Source organism: Podarcis erhardii (assembly GCF_964252035.2).
Source record: "Podarcis erhardii genome assembly, chromosome: 1".
NCBI classification, from domain to species: domain Eukaryota; kingdom Metazoa; phylum Chordata; class Lepidosauria; order Squamata; family Lacertidae; genus Podarcis; species Podarcis erhardii.
Window position 1 is genome coordinate 9,301,786 of NC_138497.1, and position 17,960 is coordinate 9,319,745.

The 17,960-nt window shown below is 47.0% G+C and overlaps 2 protein-coding genes across 2 annotated transcripts in view; both read left to right on the plus strand.

Moving 5' to 3' along the window:
• SIX6 (SIX homeobox 6) overlaps positions 1 to 17,960 on the plus strand; it is a 284,160-nt gene that overhangs the window by 190,821 nt on the left and 75,379 nt on the right. The window lies entirely within an intron of this gene.
• The window catches only part of MNAT1 (MNAT1 component of CDK activating kinase), a 140,043-nt gene that overhangs the window by 24,095 nt on the left and 97,988 nt on the right, over positions 1 to 17,960 (plus strand). Inside the window, exons 2-3 of the mRNA XM_081865379.1 lie at positions 12,649 to 12,801; positions 13,778 to 13,851. Coding sequence (XP_081721505.1) covers positions 12,649 to 12,801; positions 13,778 to 13,851 — 227 coding nt within the window. The remainder of the gene's footprint in view (positions 1 to 12,648; positions 12,802 to 13,777; positions 13,852 to 17,960) is intronic.

Genomic DNA, 17,960 nt, shown 5'->3' on the forward strand with positions numbered 1-17,960 from the left:
CTCACTGCTGTGGATGCATGACCTGACTGTCTGTCTCCAGGCACTGTGGTCGTCTGCAAGGGATTCCTCACACGTTGTCAGCCTTCACGTCACGTTTGCAGACATCTTTGTAGCGCAGAGTTGGTCTGCCAATGGGCCTGGTGCCTGAAGCCTGGTGCACAGAGGCCTAAACACAGTAGCTGCTGGTGGCGTGATGACGCAGGTAGAGCTGTGTTGCTGATCTAGCTTCCCAATGCTACAGGGCACTGCCAGGCACTAAGAGGGAGGAGAAGAAGAAGAGTTTGGATTTGAAATCCTGCTTTATCACTACCCGAAGGAGTCTCAAAGCAGCTCAAAATCTCCTTCCCTTCCTCCCCCACAACAAACACTCTGTGAAGTGAGTGAGGCTGAGAGACTTCAAAGAAGTGTGACTGGCCCAAGGCCACCCAGCAGCTGCATGTGGAGGAGCGGGGAATCGAACCCGGTTCACCAGATTACGAGTCCACCGCTCTTAACCACTACACCACACTGGCTCTAGAAGGGCAATGCCGTGGGGAACCTGATCCAGAAGCAGTGGTAGAGTCCATTTGATGCTTCTGCAGCTGCAGCTGCACGTGCTGAGCAGGGATTTTGGGGGTCAGGAATCTGGGTCCTGCTACGTTGGGGCTGGGATACCTAAAATATCATCTCACCCCTTATATGCCCAGCCGACCACTGTGAGATAACATCACACCGGGATGTCTGTTCTGTATGATGTTGGAATCAGGACTTTAGCGTAGTGACATTTACCCTCTGGAACTCCCTCCTGTTGCCACAATTTCTTCTGTCCTTTCGGCGCCCATTGGAGACTTTCGTTTTTTCAACCAGTCTTTTAAAGTGGAGATTTTTTTTTTTATCCCAGTCTGAATCTGTGTTGGATTTGGAACAGTTGTTAAACATATGACATAGTCCTCTGTGTGTATTTCAACACCGATGTTTTTATTGTTAAATCGCTTTGAGTTGTTTCATAGGAAATGATTCATAAACAGAAAGGAAATACGTAAAAAAATATGCGAGAGACTCGCACTTAAAAACAAACCAGCAATGAAAAACAGAGGTTATCTATGTAGTTTTAAGAATTCAGTGCCACCTTTCAGGGCAAGGACCTCCCAGGCAGTTTACATACATACAAATCTGCTATATATTTTGGAAAGCTGTTTGTTTGCTATGCATTTGGGTATCTCCTAAGACCCTGTTCCTGAGATCAAGAAGCAGGTGTTTCTGCTTAGATACCGTTTTGAACCAAGGCAGTAGACTGAACCTTTAAAAACCGCATTGATTTTAACCACTGATTTCAAAACTGCACTGATTTCCTCTTGTTTCTTCAAATTCCTGAGCTACAAAAATTGTTGGCTGCCTGACATACAGGGAACCAAGACTTATTTTGGATTCCACTTCTGAAACTTTTTGAGAGAGAAAGAAAGATGAAATGGGACTTCTGGGTGGCAAGGAACTGGATCAGGGCTAAGGAGTGAAGCACCCGGGGTGGGGCAGTCATTTCTGCTTGGCTTGCCAAAGATTTCATCTGCCGCCTTTTTCGAAACCTTTTTGGAACTGCACACGCAAACACTGACATGGGTTTCGTAAAGGGCTGTGTGCCTTTTCCAAGCTGCCTGCTGGCACTAATTGCAGTTTTGGTTTTCATGCACCCAGATAGGGTGCCCTTGTTGTGAATGACATTTGGTGGGTTTCAAATTGGCCAAAAAGAGAATCTTTCTTTAAAAAATAATAACCGTGGATCATCCCTTGGTGTCGATTGGACTTCTGAGTTCAGAACTCCTGTGTAGGATACGGCGGTACCTGTTTTTATTTTTCATATTCCGTGGAACCAAAGTACTTCTAAAAGAAATTAAGCATAGAGAAGCCGGAAATATTCCTGTGTAACTTCACCCAGTGCTCTTTTCAAGTCTTGCCTGCCCTTTTGCAAGACCATGAGGGGAAGGCGAGAGGCATTCTTATGCCAAGCCCTGTTCTCCTATTTTAGAAGCTTGACGTAACAGTGTAAATCCTTGCACCTTTCTCTCCCCACCCCACCCCCTGTCCGCCCCGCTGCGTGTGGTTTATAAAGGTTGAAAGCAGCTCGGCTCTAGATAAAAGCCAGAAAATTAAGGAAGCGGGTTTCCTTAATGGGGATCTGAAAGATTTATGAAAAGAGTCTTTGAAATCACAGACGTTTAAAAGAAGGCATGTGAGAGCTTGAGATTGCTAATGATGATTGACGGGAGTCAAAGGGTTTCCCCCTAGGCAAGGGTGGCATATGGCAGGGGAGTGGGTGCCGCTGCCAGTAATGGATGGAGCGAATTACGTCAGGGGTGGGTGACATACGGCGTGTAGCTGGAGGGAGGGCCTCTAAAGGTGCTTTATGTGGCCCTCAGGCACCCGCTCGAAAATGTTGCCACATCCGTTTAGCAAGAGGGATGTTCTGGATCATGGGGGATAGGGACTTTTCTCAGCTCCAGGGTTCCCATTCCCTACTGGGAGATCGTCTGAAGGCCACATACCTGTACTGGGCAGGCAAAGATGGGTTGGGCAATTGAGCAGATATTACTTTTGCATGATAGGCTAATTTCAACACACACTCAGGCACCTTCCAGAGGCATTGCCAGAGTCCATTGTGGGCAAAAAGGCACTCCAGAAGGGTGTGAAGAAACCCCAGTGGGCAAATGTGGCCGTGAGTGTCTCCAAGAGAGAGTTCCGAGGATCAGATAAAGAGGAGAGCCTCGTTTGGCCCAACCTTTTGAAGTACCCAACCTTCCTTTCCTACAGAGTGGGCCTTTGCCAGCTGGTGGCTTGTTGGGCTGGGCGATATCTGGTGTTCAACTTTGTGATGCATCGCCAGCTAAACACCACGATATACTGATATATCACAATGTCTGAGCTGGTTTTCACCTTTGTACTACAGTCGTACCTTGGTAGTCGAACGGAATCCGTTCCGGAAGTCCGCTTGACTTCCAAAACATTCGGAAAGCAAAGTGCGGCTTCCGATTGGCTGCAGGAAGCTCCTGCAGCCAATCGGAAGCCGTGGAAGCCCCGTCGGATGTTCCAAAAATAGTTTGCAAACCGGAATAGCCACTTGCAAGTTTGCGGTGTTCAGGAGCCAAAACGTTCAAGAACTAAGCTGTTAGAAAACCAAGGTATGTCTGTAAATATTGATATATCGCCCTGCCCTAGTGGTTTGCGAAGTGGAACAAGGCCCACTGACAGCCTTCTATGGGTTCAGTTCACCCTTTGTGTTTGGTCCCTGTGTGGGACCACAGAAACCAGGACGTGGCAGGGGAGGGGGAAGGAAGGACCTGGGGCTTGAGAGGTCACAAGTTGTGCAACCTGTTGTACAAGTAAGGTGGGTGGGTTTTTCAAAACTTTCCAGTTAACCAATTATTAATAACTCTTCTGCTGGAGATGCTCTCTCCCTTTCCTTTTTGGGAGTTAATAGTAGTAGTAGCAGTAGTAGTAGTAGTTTTATTTACACCCCGCCTATCTGACTGTCTTCCCCAGCCACTCTTTTCCAACACCCTGCAATGCAGGAATCTCAGCCACCTCAAACATGACAGGTGGCCATCTAAGCTCTGCTTAGAAACCTCCAAGGAAGGAGAGCCCTCCTTCTTTGGTGCCTCATCACTCAGGTGGGGTATACAGCTCCTCTTGGCTTAGTGCTTTGTGCAGTATCAAAGGAAAGAAAGTGTGTGTGTGTCCCCAATTCTTGTATATCTTGAAGTTGAAGCTGAATAGCCCTCACTTTGCAAAAGTGACTCTGAGCGAGATTTCTAGATAAGAACTTGAACGCAAAGCATTACGGGGATGTAAAAATTTTCCATACGGTCTGATCTGGAGCCCTGACTCCTGACCTTTTTGCGCTTGGAGAGAAAACAAAGCCTTTTGTGAAATCTTGGGAAGTTAGGGGAACTTTGAAATATAATGTTGACGGGCAGCTCTGACCTTGGGGGAAGCGCTTTCAGTTGACGGACAGTTGTAGCATTGAGTCTTTTCAGATCTCACTAGACCACCAAATCCCAAGATGAAAGACTGGACCCCCTTTTAAAACTCCTTTTCTAATACAGTATATTCTTCTTCCGAGCACTGGTCTTCATCGTTCTTCTTTGCTGAGTGCGTAAGGAAAAGACAACACAAGACAAATGGTATCATTGGAGAGCGATGCACTTGAGAAGTTAGAATCAGGGGAAACAGCCTTATATTGAGACAGACCATTGGTTCATCTAGTTCATTATTATCTACTCTGACTGGCAGCAGCTGTCTGGGGCTTCAGGCAGCAGGTAGTCCCCTTCCTCCTCAAGAGATGTTCAGGATTGAACCTGGGACCTTGTGCATGCTAAGAGATGCTCCGCCATTAAACTGCAACCTTTCCCCCGCTAAGCCGGAGCTCTTTCCCAGATTGATGCAGAGTAGAAAGGAAGTGTGGAAACAGATTCCGATGCAATTGTTTGGGTGGGAGAACGAGAAAGGTAAATATGGACACGCCTTTGGCATTGTGTTTAGTTGTAGACAAGCCCTGAATGACGGAATCTCAAAAATCATCATGAGTTGCATGGATTTCCTTTCCTTTAGAAAAACCAGTGCCTTGGGCGAGGGGTGGGGTGTCTTTCCCATACAGCGTGGGTGAAATAAGTAGGTAGCTGTACAGCCCTTGAGAGTCTTAGCAAAACACTCAGATTGAAGGGTAGGCTGTGAGTTCCTCACTGTGTAGGAAGTTGAGCAATGAACTGGCCTGTTCCTTGAACCAGCGTTCTTTATTTCCTCCCCAACTTGCCTGTTTGTCTTGGCTTGTGACAGCCCAGAGGCAACTGGTATTAGGAACTGTGTCTCGGATGAACTGGAGGTGATGTGTCGTTTGGGGGGGGGGACCAAGGTAAAGACTTTTGCAACGATCCTTACTCATTTTTAAAAGCTTCCTTCCGCTGCCAACGCTCCCATGCCAGGACAACATACTGGAAGATTGTGGACATTCTCTCCCCCCCCCCCCCACTTGGGTGCATTAAGTACATCTGTTTGCCCAACATGCTAATGGATTTTGAAGTGGTCCTTCTTGCACCTTGGGTAAATTTTGTGTTTAATCTGTGCGTACATATTGTGCAAGTGCTTGCTTTTCTCATAGAACATTAGCTCTTTTTAAAACAAATGGCGTGTATTTGGACCTCACTGGCTCACCCCCAGGAATATAAAAATTGTTTGGATAGGAACAATTCTGGTCTGAGGTGTGATGATGGCAGGCCTGTAGGGAACATTGTAAACTTCCGTAAAGTAGGTCAGGCCATTTCTCCATATAGACCAGTATTGTCTACCTCAGCCTTCCTCAAACTGGGACCGTCAAGATGGTTGGACTACAACTCCCATCTGCCCCAGCCAGTATGGTCAGTGGTCAGGGATGATGGGAGTTGTAGTTCAGAACATCTTGAAAGTACCACATTGGCAAAGGCTGGTCTGCACTGACTGCCATCATCTCTCCAGGGTTTTAGGCAGAGGGCTTTACTGTCAATTTTACCATGATATGCCAAGGATTGAACTCAGAAAGCACGTGCTCTACACTGAACTATGAGCTGACCTTGAAAGGCATGTTGTGATGAGTTGTTGGCATCCGTCCATCTCGGGAGACAATGGAGGAGTGTGCCTTTGGGGATGAAGTCAAACTCATAGTGTTGGAAGGTTGCAGTGCCCGCTGTGGGTATAGAGACAGATGCGGGAGAGACATGTTTTGTTGCAGTTGGGGCAGATGGAGGTGTCCGGCTGTGGAGAGGCTAATTCATTTGCCCAGGAGCTTGCCAATACTGATTTTTGGTAGAAATAGGCCCTGTCCTAGCGTTGCTGTACCATCATTTCTGGTTTTTATAGGCAGCTGACCCAGAACAACTGCTGAGTTTCAAGCAAGCCGTATTGCTTTAACATGCACTCTAATGTTATCCGAGAGGGTAGAACAAACATTTGAAATAATCTTCCTGAAGCCTATTTGCGATGTCTCGAACACAGTTAAGTTGCCATCCAAATATTTAGGTTGAGCAGAGAAAGTCATTGGGGTCCCAGTGCAGGAGACATTAGCCATACCTTTAATTCACATTCCTTGCTGAATCACCAGCTCTTGCCACTTCTGGGCTGGGAGTGGAGGAGGAGAAGAGGCTCCCCCCACCTCAGTTTGAGTGGTCGCTCCATTTTTCAGTTAAGAAGGGGACATAGGGACATAGGAAACCCCCTTATTATGAGTCAGACCATTGGTTCACCTAGTTCAGGGGTAGGCAACCTAAGGCCCGGGGGCCGAATGTGGCCCAATTTCCTTCTCAATCCGGCCCGTGGATGGTCCAGGAATCAGTATGTTTTTACATGAGTAGAATGTGTCCTTTTATTTAAAATGCATCTCTGGGTTATTTGTTGGGCATAGGAATTCATTTCCCCCCCTTCAAAATATAGTCCGGCCCCCCGACACGGTCTGAGGGACGGTGGACCGGCCCACGGCTGAAAAAGCTTGCTGATCCCTGACCTAGTTCACTGTTGTCTGCTCTGACTGGCAGCAGCTCTCCAGGGCTTCAGGCGTGGAAATCTTCCCTAGCCCTACCTTTCAGCAGCTTTCACTACCACTGATCATGGTATACAGTGGTACCTCGGGTTACAGACGCTTCAGGTTACAGACGCTTCAGGTTATAGACTCCGCTAAACCAGAAATATTACCTCGGGTTAAGAACTTTGCTTCAGGATGAGAACAGAAATCGTGCAGCGCTGGGGCGCCGGCAGCAGGAGGCCCCATTAGCTAAAGCGGTGCTTCAGGTTAAGAACAGTTTCAGGTTAAGAACAGACCTCCAGAACGAATTAAGTACTTAACCCGAGGTACCACTGTATTATTATTATTATTATTATTATTATTATTATTATTATTATTATTTCCTGTGCCACAAATGTCTAATGAATGGGCAGTAAACATTTTTGTCGGCTAGTAATGCCTGTGTAAGCTTGCAATCCTGTATGCATGTGTAAATATTGGCCTTCTCTTCTTCCCAGAAAGGCAGAGCAGCTGTCTTTTTTAAAAAGCGGTCTCTGGAACCTTTTGTCAGTCACACTCTGGCAGCTCCATCGCTGCTAAGGGTTTGGAAAGCCCCAGAGACTCTGTTCTCTCCCCCCCCCCCGACTACTTTTTCTTAAAGCTGCATTCTGCAGATTTTTATTGTGATTTTGGGGTGTGTGGGCTGTTCATTGGACTTTTTCTGTAGGCTTTTAATTAATTTATTGCTGGGGTGTATTGTATTTTAGTTTCGAGCTGCCTTGGGCGGGTTAGTATCCTTATCCCCTGAAAGCTGGCATAAGAATATAAAAAAATAAAGGAAGTTTTGTCAAGCATTCCTCCCAGCACCCCCAATCACTGTCCACTTACTTGGCTGTGGGGCAAAGCACACCTGTTAGATGTTATCCTACTTCAGAGCTCTGCAGGCATAAGGAACTCTGCCCTTTATGGAAAAATGTCACTCTGCCAAAGGAAGGAAGGCTACACCTGTTGCGGTCACTTCCTATTGTCCAAAGAGGGCCTATTTATATCCTTGGCGTGCTGGAGAGGGGAAAGGGTGCGGGGGGGGGGGTCACAGAAAGACCCAGTTGTAGCATGCCTGCCTCCCCCTCTGTCCCTCTTTCAATTTCAGGCTCGCAAAATGATTGCTGCAACAAGATTTCTGGCAGAGAAGTGTGCATTGATGTTGGAACAAACCCGCTGCCTCCAGGACCTCTTCTAGATGAGACCGGCTTTGGTTATTGGGGTTGAACAGGCTGTGGCCAACCATTTTCCTCTCTCTCACCCACGCCCCCCCCAACACACTCCCGTTCCCCTTTTCAGGCTGGGACAGTTTAGCCAACAATGTCTTTGTAGTTATTTGTCCTGGTCTTTAGCGCTGGCATGTAGCCTGAGCGAAATGTACCGCAGTGTTGCTCAAACAGGGCTTTGCTGCTGCTAGACAACGGGTTAGGTGGGGGGGAATCCGTAACCTTTCATTCTCTTTCCCTTGGATCCCACACCTACAGACACAACATTTCAGCCACGTATCTGCACAATCTCTCGGCCCTTGTTTCCCAGCACTTTTCTTCCGTGACCTTTTCCTCCTCAGCTTTCTGTGGGAGCTTAGGAAGAAGCCTCCTTATGCAGAGTGAGGCCATTGGGCCATTTAGCTCTGCAGTTGTGTTTGGAGCACACGCGAAGCCAGACCGTGTCTTGGCATTTACCGAGGTAAAGGTAAAGGGACCCCTGACCATTAGGTCCAGTCGTGGCCGACTCTGGGGTTGCGGCGCTCATCTCGCTTTATTGGCCGAGGGAGCCAGCGTACAGCTTCTGGGTCATGTGGCCAGCATGACTAATCTGCTTCTGGCGAACCAGAGCAGCGCACAGAAATGCCGTTTACCTTCCTGCCGGAGCGGTACCTATTTATCTACTTGCACTTTTGACGTGCTTTCAAACTGCTAGGTGGGCAGGAGCAGTGACCGAGCAATAGGAGCTCACCCCGTTGCGGGGATTTGAACCGCCGACCTTCTGATCGGCAAGTCCTAGGCTCTGTGGTTTAACCCACAGCAATTGCCTTGCAATTGCCTTGCCCCAGGATTTTTAGGTCAATGCAGTAGCTTGGAATGGTTGTTTGTTCATTCAATCCAGGGGTTAGCAACCTTTTTCAGCCATGCGCTGGTCCACCGTCCCTCAGACCGTGTGGGGGACCAGACTATATTTTGAAAAAAAAGTAAAAAATGAACAAATTCCTGTGCCCACAAATAACCCAGAGATGCATTTTAAATCAAAGCACACATTCTACTCATGTAAAAACACCAGGCAGACCCACAAATAATCCAGAGATGCATTTTAAATAAAAGGACACATTCTACTCATGTAAAGACACACTGATTCCCAGACCATCCGCGGGCCAGATTCAGAAGGTGATGGGGCCGCATCTGGCCCCCGGGCCTTAGGTTGGCCTACTACTGATTCATTCATTCATTCATTCCATTTATGGCTTACCACCCATAAAATATCTCAAAGCAATTTCACAATAAAAGCATCAGCAATGAAAAAACCCCACAGCATTTAATATATAAAAAAATTTCTGTGTTGGCATCTGTCTGTCTCTGGAAACAATGGAGGATTGCGCCTTTGGGGGTGACGTAAAACTGTTAGAAGGTTGCAGCACCTGCTGTGGCTGTAGAGTCCGATATGGGAGAGACATGTTCTGTTGCAGCTGAGGGCGTCCGGTGCTGCAGCTGCAGATGCACCAGGGCATTTCTTCTCTCTGCGCTCCTCCCAGTGGTAATTCCTCCTCTGGTCACTCCTGTGGATGCACAACCTGTCTGTCTGTCTCCAGGCGCTGTGGTCGACTGCAAGGGATTCCCACAGGGTGGGGTTGATGTTGCCAGCCTTCATACATCTTCGTGAATTAGAGTTGGTCTGCCAACTTGCCTGGTACCAGTTGTGAGGAGAACCTGAGCTTACAGGGTTAAACAGCTCAGAGTGTACGCACTGCCCAGTGTTGGGAGGAGGGAGACCCTGCGTCATTTCCGAGTGTCTCCAGTCTTTGTTTTTTTTTTCTACTTTCGCTTTTGAGGAGAGAGGACGTGTTTTTCACGATGCTGTTCGCTGTGATAGATAATGGATAGTCTGCTGTAAATAAACTGCTTCTAGCTGCTAATATCCTGAGTGGACTTTATTTTAGCACACTGAAGAAAGCTCTGATAAGTCCTGGCGTCCAGCCCACTTCGGCTACGCAGCTCTGCTGGACTTCAAAGGCCACATTCCAAAGGCTCTGAGCAATAAATCTACTATCTGACACCAGTCACCAACCTCCCATAGAGCACGTCTTTGGATGCTAATGTCCAATATAAAAATAATTTTTAGAAGGTGTGGTTAAGGAGCAGACACCTTAACTGTGATCCTAAGTTCAGATGATCTGCTGTGTTAGGTGTTGGCTTAGCTCTCCTCCCACTTTGACCTATTAAGCCTGGTTGGTACTAGCAGTTCCTCCTTGCGTGCCAGCCTGCTTGCGTGGTCATGGCAAACTCAGTGGTGGAGCTTCTTGCTCTGGCACCGGGGAGCGGAGAGCATGTACTGGCGGGGCTGGTGCGCGTCCCGGGGGCGTGGTGCGCTGCCCGCAGGGGTGTGGCCTGCGTCCTGGGGGCGTGGCACGACGCCTGTGGGGGTGTGGCACCTAGAGCGGGCAGGGGGGCAGCAGCGATGGCACCCCACCGGGATTGCGCTGCTGGGGGCGGTGTGTTCCCCCCCGCACTCCTTTTCCTCCGCCCTGGGTAAACTCCATTCTGGCTTACCATGATGTGTGAACCAAGCCAGTATTGTCTACACTGACTGTCAGCGGCTCTGTAGGCCTTTCCCAGACCTAAATGCCATTCCTCCACCAACCTTTTTTCCTTTCCTTAAAAAAAATAAATAAATCTGAAGTTTAGCAATGATTTGCAAACTGTGCAAAACCACTTGGTTTCCATACATTCGTCCTAAGCTCTGTGTGGAGATTTCCTTTGTAAAACGGGGACTTCTGACCTGCCCAGCGTTGGTTATCTCATCTCAGCCCTCAACCCCCAGGCCAAAGTGGCTGTTGTTGTTGTTGCTGCCGCCTTCGTTTGTAATAGCCTGAGAACACGTATTCACGTATTTCAAGAAGTTTTGCTTCCTTCTGAAAATCCAGTCCAACTCGCTTGTTCTGACCTTCATTTAAAACTAGTCGTTGTCGTTCATTTCCTAACCTTGTAGATCAGGGGTGAGGAGCATTTTCTTATATGGTTGGGTCAGCCTTTGTGAAATCAGCCGCTTTGTCCTTTTTTCCATTGCACATAACAGCCTCTTGTGGAAGAGGAGCTTGCCATCACTCCAGCGCAGCCTCACAGTCAATCACAATGTGGTCTGTGATTGTTTCTTTAGACTGCACATCCTGGGATGCTCCCTCTTCATTTATTAATTCATTTACAGTGGTGCCTCGCAAGACGAAATTAATCCGTTCCGTGAGGCTCTTCATATAGCGGTTTTTTCGTCTTGCGAAGCAAGCCCATTGACAGCTTAGCGGATTAGCGCTATTAGCGGTTTAGCGGCTTTTAGAGGATCAGCTGATAAGCGGCTTAGGGCTTAGGAAAAGGGGGAAAAAAGGGAAAAACCCCCGCAGGAACTCGCAAGACATTTTCGTCTTGCGAAGCAAGCCCATAGGGAAATTCGTTTTGCGAAGCGCCTCCAAAACGGAAAACCCTTTCGTCTAGCGGGTTTTCCGTCTTGCGAGGCGTTCGTCTTGCGGGGCACCACTGTATTTAAACTACATTTAATTGCCACTTTTCTACCCGTTGCATTCAGGGTGGCTGGCAAGGGTAAGGGTTCGGAGGAAGTAATGATTCTGAACACCAGTTGCTGGGAATTGCAGGAGGGGAGAGTTGCTCTTGGTTTCCTAATGGAGCCTCTGGTTGACCACTGTGAGAATAGGATGCTGGACTAACTCGATGGACCATTGGCTGGATCCACCAGGCTCTTATGTTCTTAATGGTGTGTGGACAGCCCAGTATAATAATAATAATTAATAATAATAATAATTTATTATTTGTACCCCGCCCATCTGGCTGGGTTTCCCCAGCCACTCTGGGCGGCTTCCATAGAAACCAAAAATACAGTAAAATATCACAGATTAAAAACTTCCCTGAACAGGGCTGCCTTAAGATGTCTTCTGAATGTCAGGTAGTTATTTATCACTTTGACATCTGATGGGAGGGCGTTCTACAGGGCGGGCGCCACTACCGAGAAGGCCCTCTGCCTGGTTCCCTGTAGCTTTGCTTCTCGCAATGAGGGAACCGCCAGAAGGCCCTCGGCGCTGGATCTCAGTGTCCGGGCAGAACAATGGGGGTGGAGACGCTATGTTGCAGAATTTGTTTTATTTTATTAAATTAGTATTCTGCCCTATACCTGTAGATCTCAGGGTGGTTCAGAACATAAAATCGCAATACTAAAAACCCCCAGAAAATACATAATAAAAACAAAAACAACCCAATAATCCCCCCCTTCCATGACTTATTTTAAAAGAGCATTGGATGTCCATCAGCCAAAGGCCAGGTGAAAGAGGAACATTTTTGCCTGGCGCCTAGTGAAGGCACCAGCCTATCCTCTCTGGGGACTCATTGCAGAAAAGGCTCGTTCTCGTGTTGCAGGAGGGCCTCAGAAGATGATCTCAGGGTCCAGGTAGGTTCATATGGAGGTATTATGGTCCTGAGCCATTTAAAGCTTTATAGGTCAAAACAAGCGCTTTGAATTGGGCCCGGAAACGAATTGGTAGCCAGTGCAGTCGGACTAGGATCAGTGTAATGTGCTCAAACCATCTTGCCCCTGTGAGCAACCTGGCCGCTGAATTCTGCACTAGCTGAATTTTTCAAGCCATCTTCCGAATGCACCCATGAAAAAGCCCCCATTTCGAAGGGGCCTAAAGAGCAGGAAACAAATGCAAGAACCCTCAGCAGCAACTATGTGAGGCTGAAGTGGCATTTCCCCACCCCCCTCCCTTCCTTCCTTCCTTCCTTCCTTCCTTCCTTTCTTTCTTTCTTTCTTTCTTTCTTTCTTTCTTTCTTTCTTTCTTTAAAAAAAATAAATAGAGCACCAGTTTCTGCATTCAGCTGTTTTCTCTCTTTCAGCTGTGAAAGCTGCGTGGAGCTGCTGTTTGTCCGAGGGGCTGGGAACTGCCAGGAGTGTGACACCCCTTTGCGGAAGAGCAACTTCAGAGTGCAGCTCTTTGAGGACCCAGCTGTTGACAAGGAGGTGGAAATCCGGAAGAAGGTGTTGAAAATGTTAGTGTCACAAAGGCCCAAATAAGGGAGGCCGTCTCCATTGCCCCGCTGGTCAAGGCCAGATTCCCTTTGGTTGTGCTTGTGGAAGGGTCTCTGTTTAAACTGTTTGCCGAGTTGATCTCCAGAGATACAAACCGAATATAAGAAAGGCATCTTTCGGTGGAGACAGACCAAATGGAGATTTTGATGGTTGCCAGTGATCTCATCACCTGCTTGTTTTAGAGAACATAGTTAAATTGCACTTATGGTTGATGACTGCCATACAACAACCCTCTCAGTTCTTTAAACGGGGCTGAGAACTTTTACCCCATAGGTTGGAAGATTTAAAAGCTGGATTGTTAACATTCAAACTTAGAGGAACCCCTAATGCCAATAATTAATTTACAGATATTTGTGTTATAACAAGTGCTTATGAAACAGCTTTTTAAAATATAATAGACATCAGTTCTAACTGCATGGTTGGCCCTCCAGATGTTTGAGGTTACAATTCCCACCAGCTGGCAGCAGTCCAGAACATCTGGCAAACGCTTCTCTAAGCTTATCTTACACTCGAAGTCACAGTTGTCTTAGTGGTGCCATACTGCCCTTTGGATCTCAATCCTTGCTGTGCTTTGTTGTCTTTCAGGAAAAATATTTTCACTAGCTTCTAAACTGGCTGTGTTCTGTCTCTACAGTCAGAGGCACTTTATCTCTGAATACCAGCTACTGGGAATCACAGGTAGGGAGAGTGCTCTCGCACATGGGTCCTGCTTGCAGGCTTCCCATGTGTCTCGCATGTGACTGGCCACTGCGAGTACAGGATGATGGACCGACTGGGCCTTTGGCCTGATCCTGATCCTGAAATTGCTCAAGAGCTCAGTTCAAATGCGCCCAGGGCGCTTGGACCCTCAGGAAGAACGTTGAAGCATCAGGCGCTGTCATCTTGGCACGATTGCATGCAAGCATAATGCTGATTTCATTTCATCTTCTCTCACAGATACAACAAAAGAGAGGATGACTTCCGCAGTCTAACGGAGTATAATGATTTCCTAGAAGAAGTTGAAGAAATTGGTAAGTCCTAATGCTTGCATATTTGATGCATGGTGTGCTTTCATCTCTCGCAGGCCCTGCAGAATATTAAAGCTGAATCTCTTTCCTCAGGTATCTCCTTACATTTTTTAATCGGAAACTCTTCAACTGGAGCACCGTGTCCTGTCTCTAGCTGTCACGGTTGGAGGGAGTGGGTGCGAGATGCAGGGAGCAAATTCACCCAAAGAAAACGCTTTGTCAAGGCGCTAGGGATGCTGAAGAAACAGAGAGGGTGGGGAGATCAAATAAAAAAGAAAGGGGGATCTGTGCTTCCATTGGCTTTGTTTACTGTGACACAAGCCATATGGCCCCTTTTTCATCCTCTCACTTCTTCAAGTACAGTAGCTTGGAGCGCTTTGAAGCATTTGACCTTGCATACCACTTTGGGAACGGGTTTTTTATGGTGCTAATGTAGAGCGAGGGAGGCTTAAGAGCAGGCCCGGATATCTCTCTCTCTCTCTCTCTTTCTCTCTCTGCTTGGATTTCAGGTCTACAGATGCCATTGCCCGAGGGCTCTCTAGCTTTTGTGCGGGGCTCGTACTTATTTTTGGGTAGGGCAAGAGAGTGGCAGATGAGATGAATATGTTGGCGAGAGAAGAGAAATCAGCCACCCCAGAGGGTTGCCGGGCAGATTATTTGGGGAGGTGGTGGGCAAGGGAGGTGAAATAGTTGGGTTTTCGGAATTGTAGAGTTGGAAGGGACCCCAAGGATCAAATACTCCACCCCCCCTTCATTGCAGGAACCTTTTGCCCAACGTGGGACTTGAACCATCAACCCTGGGATTAAGTGTCTCATGTTCTACCAACTGAGCTATACAAGGGTATAATTACATAATGCAGGAGTGGACAATAGTGGCTGCTTCCAGGTGGTGGAGCTCCCTTCTGAAGGAGGCTTGACTGATGTCCCCTCTGCTTTCCTTTCATCAGCAGGCAAATACTTTTTTTGTTTAGACAGGCCTTTGGCCACTAATTGGATGTTGCAGAAGGGTATTTTAATAGTGGGTGTTATACATTTTCTTCCCCTTTTGCTGTGCTTTTAAAGTTGTTGGTTTTTTAAATTCAGTGCTACTTTTAGTATGGTAACTTTTTTATTTTTTGTAATTGATTGGGTTTTTTAAAATTTTTTTTGATGTGTCTGTTTTTAATTTATGTCGTGAGCCTCCATGTGTCCTGCATTGGGGAAACGTGGGGTTTAAAACAAACAAACAAGCCAACAAGCCAACAAACAACCCAACAAACTCAAATAGACCCAGGGTTTGAAATGAAATTTCCATTGTGCAGAAAATGAGAACAGACAGGAGTGTTCCTTAGAATGCATTTATTTATTTATATAGAACCATCCATGTGTCTGGTGCATTACTTTTGCTTTCTGTCCCAGGGTCAGTGATTTGGGTGTTGCTGTTTTTTTAAAATGTTGAATCGATTCCCCACCATGCAGATTAGACTAATTTGCGTAGGGTAATTTGCAACAGAAAATTGTCAGATTGCACTGGAATTTTTTTCCTGATGTCCCAGGGAGTGAATTAATTTAGTTTGTTTATTCTAATGTTAAGAGCTATTCGATGGTGGGACAGAAAGTGCTGGACTGTCCTTCGCTGGAGGTTTCTAAACAGCAGGTGGAGGGTCATCTGTTGGGGATTTTTTAGCGTGATTCCTCCATTGCAAGGGGGTTAGACTAGATGACCCTTGGGTCCCTTCCAGCTCTACAATTATATGATTCTACTTGTATGTTGTGGACTGCCAAACTTGTCCCTTGCTGTATTTATAATTGGCACCTGTTCATTGCTACTAATGAACTTACGAAATGGAAAATTTTCTATGGAAAAATAAAGCAGTGGAAAGTTTTCTGTCCCACATCTCTACCGAGTGTTAAAACCTTTTTGTTCCAAGGAGCATTAAAGGATTAGCTTTATTAAACTGTGTGTTTGCTTCATTGGCTTACCCTGGGTTGTGTCCCCCCCCCCGCCCTGCTTTTTATTATTATTATTTATTGGTTCATTGTACTTTTTTGCTGTTTTCCTCTGCTTTTAATGTCGAAAGATTCAGAATAAAAACGTTGTAAAATAAAAATATGCCAGGAGAAGATGTAGCCAGCTTTTCATTTAGGGGAAATTTCCCTAGTGGCTGAGAATATTGTACAATCATGCCAGCCTTAATAGTGGTAGGAAACTATATTATTAAAGTGATCAGGGTGTCTTGGGCAAGTGACTGTGGGCATTGTTGTTGTTTAGTTGTTTAGTCGTGTCCAACTCTTCATGACCCCATGGACCAGAGCACACCAGGCACTCCTGTCTTCCACTGCCTCCCGCAGTTTGGTCAAACTCATGCTGGTAGCTTCGAGAACACTGTCCAACCATCTTGTTCTCTGTCGTCCCCTTCTCCTTGTTCCCTCCATCTTTCCCAACATCAGGGTCTTTTCCAGGGAGTCTTCTCTTCTCATAAGGCGGCCAAAGTATTGGAGCCTCAGCTTCACGATCTGTCCTTCCTGTGATACTAGCACTGCCAGAGTAGTTATTGCCCATTATTGGAAGTAGGGCTCATGACACCTCGTCCAACACCATTTCAACCATTTCAAAATGATTGAGCTGGCAATGTATTGCGAAGCACAGTCATCAAAACTCCAGGAGGCGATAGAGCTGCGAGTCGTTTGGTGGCTGGATGCCTGCCTTTCCTTTTGGCTACCTTTCCCCTCTGATGGAGGAACAGTCCCACTCCCAGCCTTGGTGCCTCCCCGTAACCGCAGAGTCTCTGCTCGAGGCAGGAATCGTGGCTGGGTAGCTCCTTCCTTCTCCCTCTCTCTGTCTAGGGAGGAGTAGTAGGAGCTCGTGATAAGGTCTAACAACAAAATTTACAGGAACACAATCCAGTTAGTCGCAAAAAGCCAATGCATCCTCAAAACTATCTTGACACCAGCAACAGCCTCACCCCGGTGGCCTGTAAGTATCTTGGACAGCAGAAGCCTCCTTTGCAGCAGCTGGAGTCAGCAAATCCTACCCTCCCGGGCCAGAAAAAACAGGGGGCAGGTCTTGTAGGACTCACTGCCAATTGATGGGTCCCTTGTGTCACCTGACAACTTGTGAGTCTGTAAGCTGTAGGTGCCTTGGATAGAAGCCCAGTGGCTCCTTCTTCTGGCGAGGTGACACAGACAGTGAGGTTGTCTGGAACTGGGTGCCCGAGTCTTAAATTTGAGGCCTGGGCTGCAGTAGCAGGTGGAAAAACAGTGCAGCTCAGAAATATAGTAATGTAGGAAGTTGCCTTATACTGAATCAGACCACTGGTCCATCTAGATTAGGCCCCCCCCCAATTATATTTTATTAAGTTTCAATATTTTAAACATATACAGTCAAAACACAGTTTCGTCTTTTTCTCATTTTTGTTGACTTCACACTCCTTTTTCTACGGAGCTGTTGTTTTTCCCCTTCTGCTGCACCCTATCTTCTATCTATCCGATCATAACCATGACAATCTAGCTTAGTATTGTCCACACTGACTGGCAGCCACTCTCTAGAGTTGCAGGCAAGGTTCTCTCCAAGTCCTGCCTGGAGATGCAGGGCTTTAGCCAGATGTTCCACCACTGAGCTTGTGGCCCTGAGCCACGCCATAGTAGTTCACCTGCAGTTCTAGCATCACACCGCTCCCCTCCCTTTTTGGATAGTGGCTTGGAAAATGCTCCTTCCTTTCAATTCAGAGCATTTTTCTTTCTCCGCAGAAGAAAGTCTGGCTTTTCACAAGTGGGATTGCTATTCAAAGAGCAGTAAACCTTTTGGGCTTCAGAAACAATGGGCTTTTTGTATTATATTTTGACAGATGTCTAAAGGCAGGCCAGTGTGTAAGCCCAGCCAATAAGAGATGGGCCAGGAGATAAAGACCGGCTGCACACTAGTCTATTTTCCTTCTTGCTCTCCCAGCCCCTGTGGGCAGGTTCTTGTTTGGAAACGTACAGTATGCTTCTGTCTGAACGCAAAAGAGAGGCTTCTTTAAAATCCCTGCAAAACAGCCACCTGCTCATAAGAACGTAAGTGGAGCAGCCCTGTAGTTGGATCAGGCCAGAGAGGCTCAATCAGTCCAGGTTCCTTCTATCACAATGGCTAA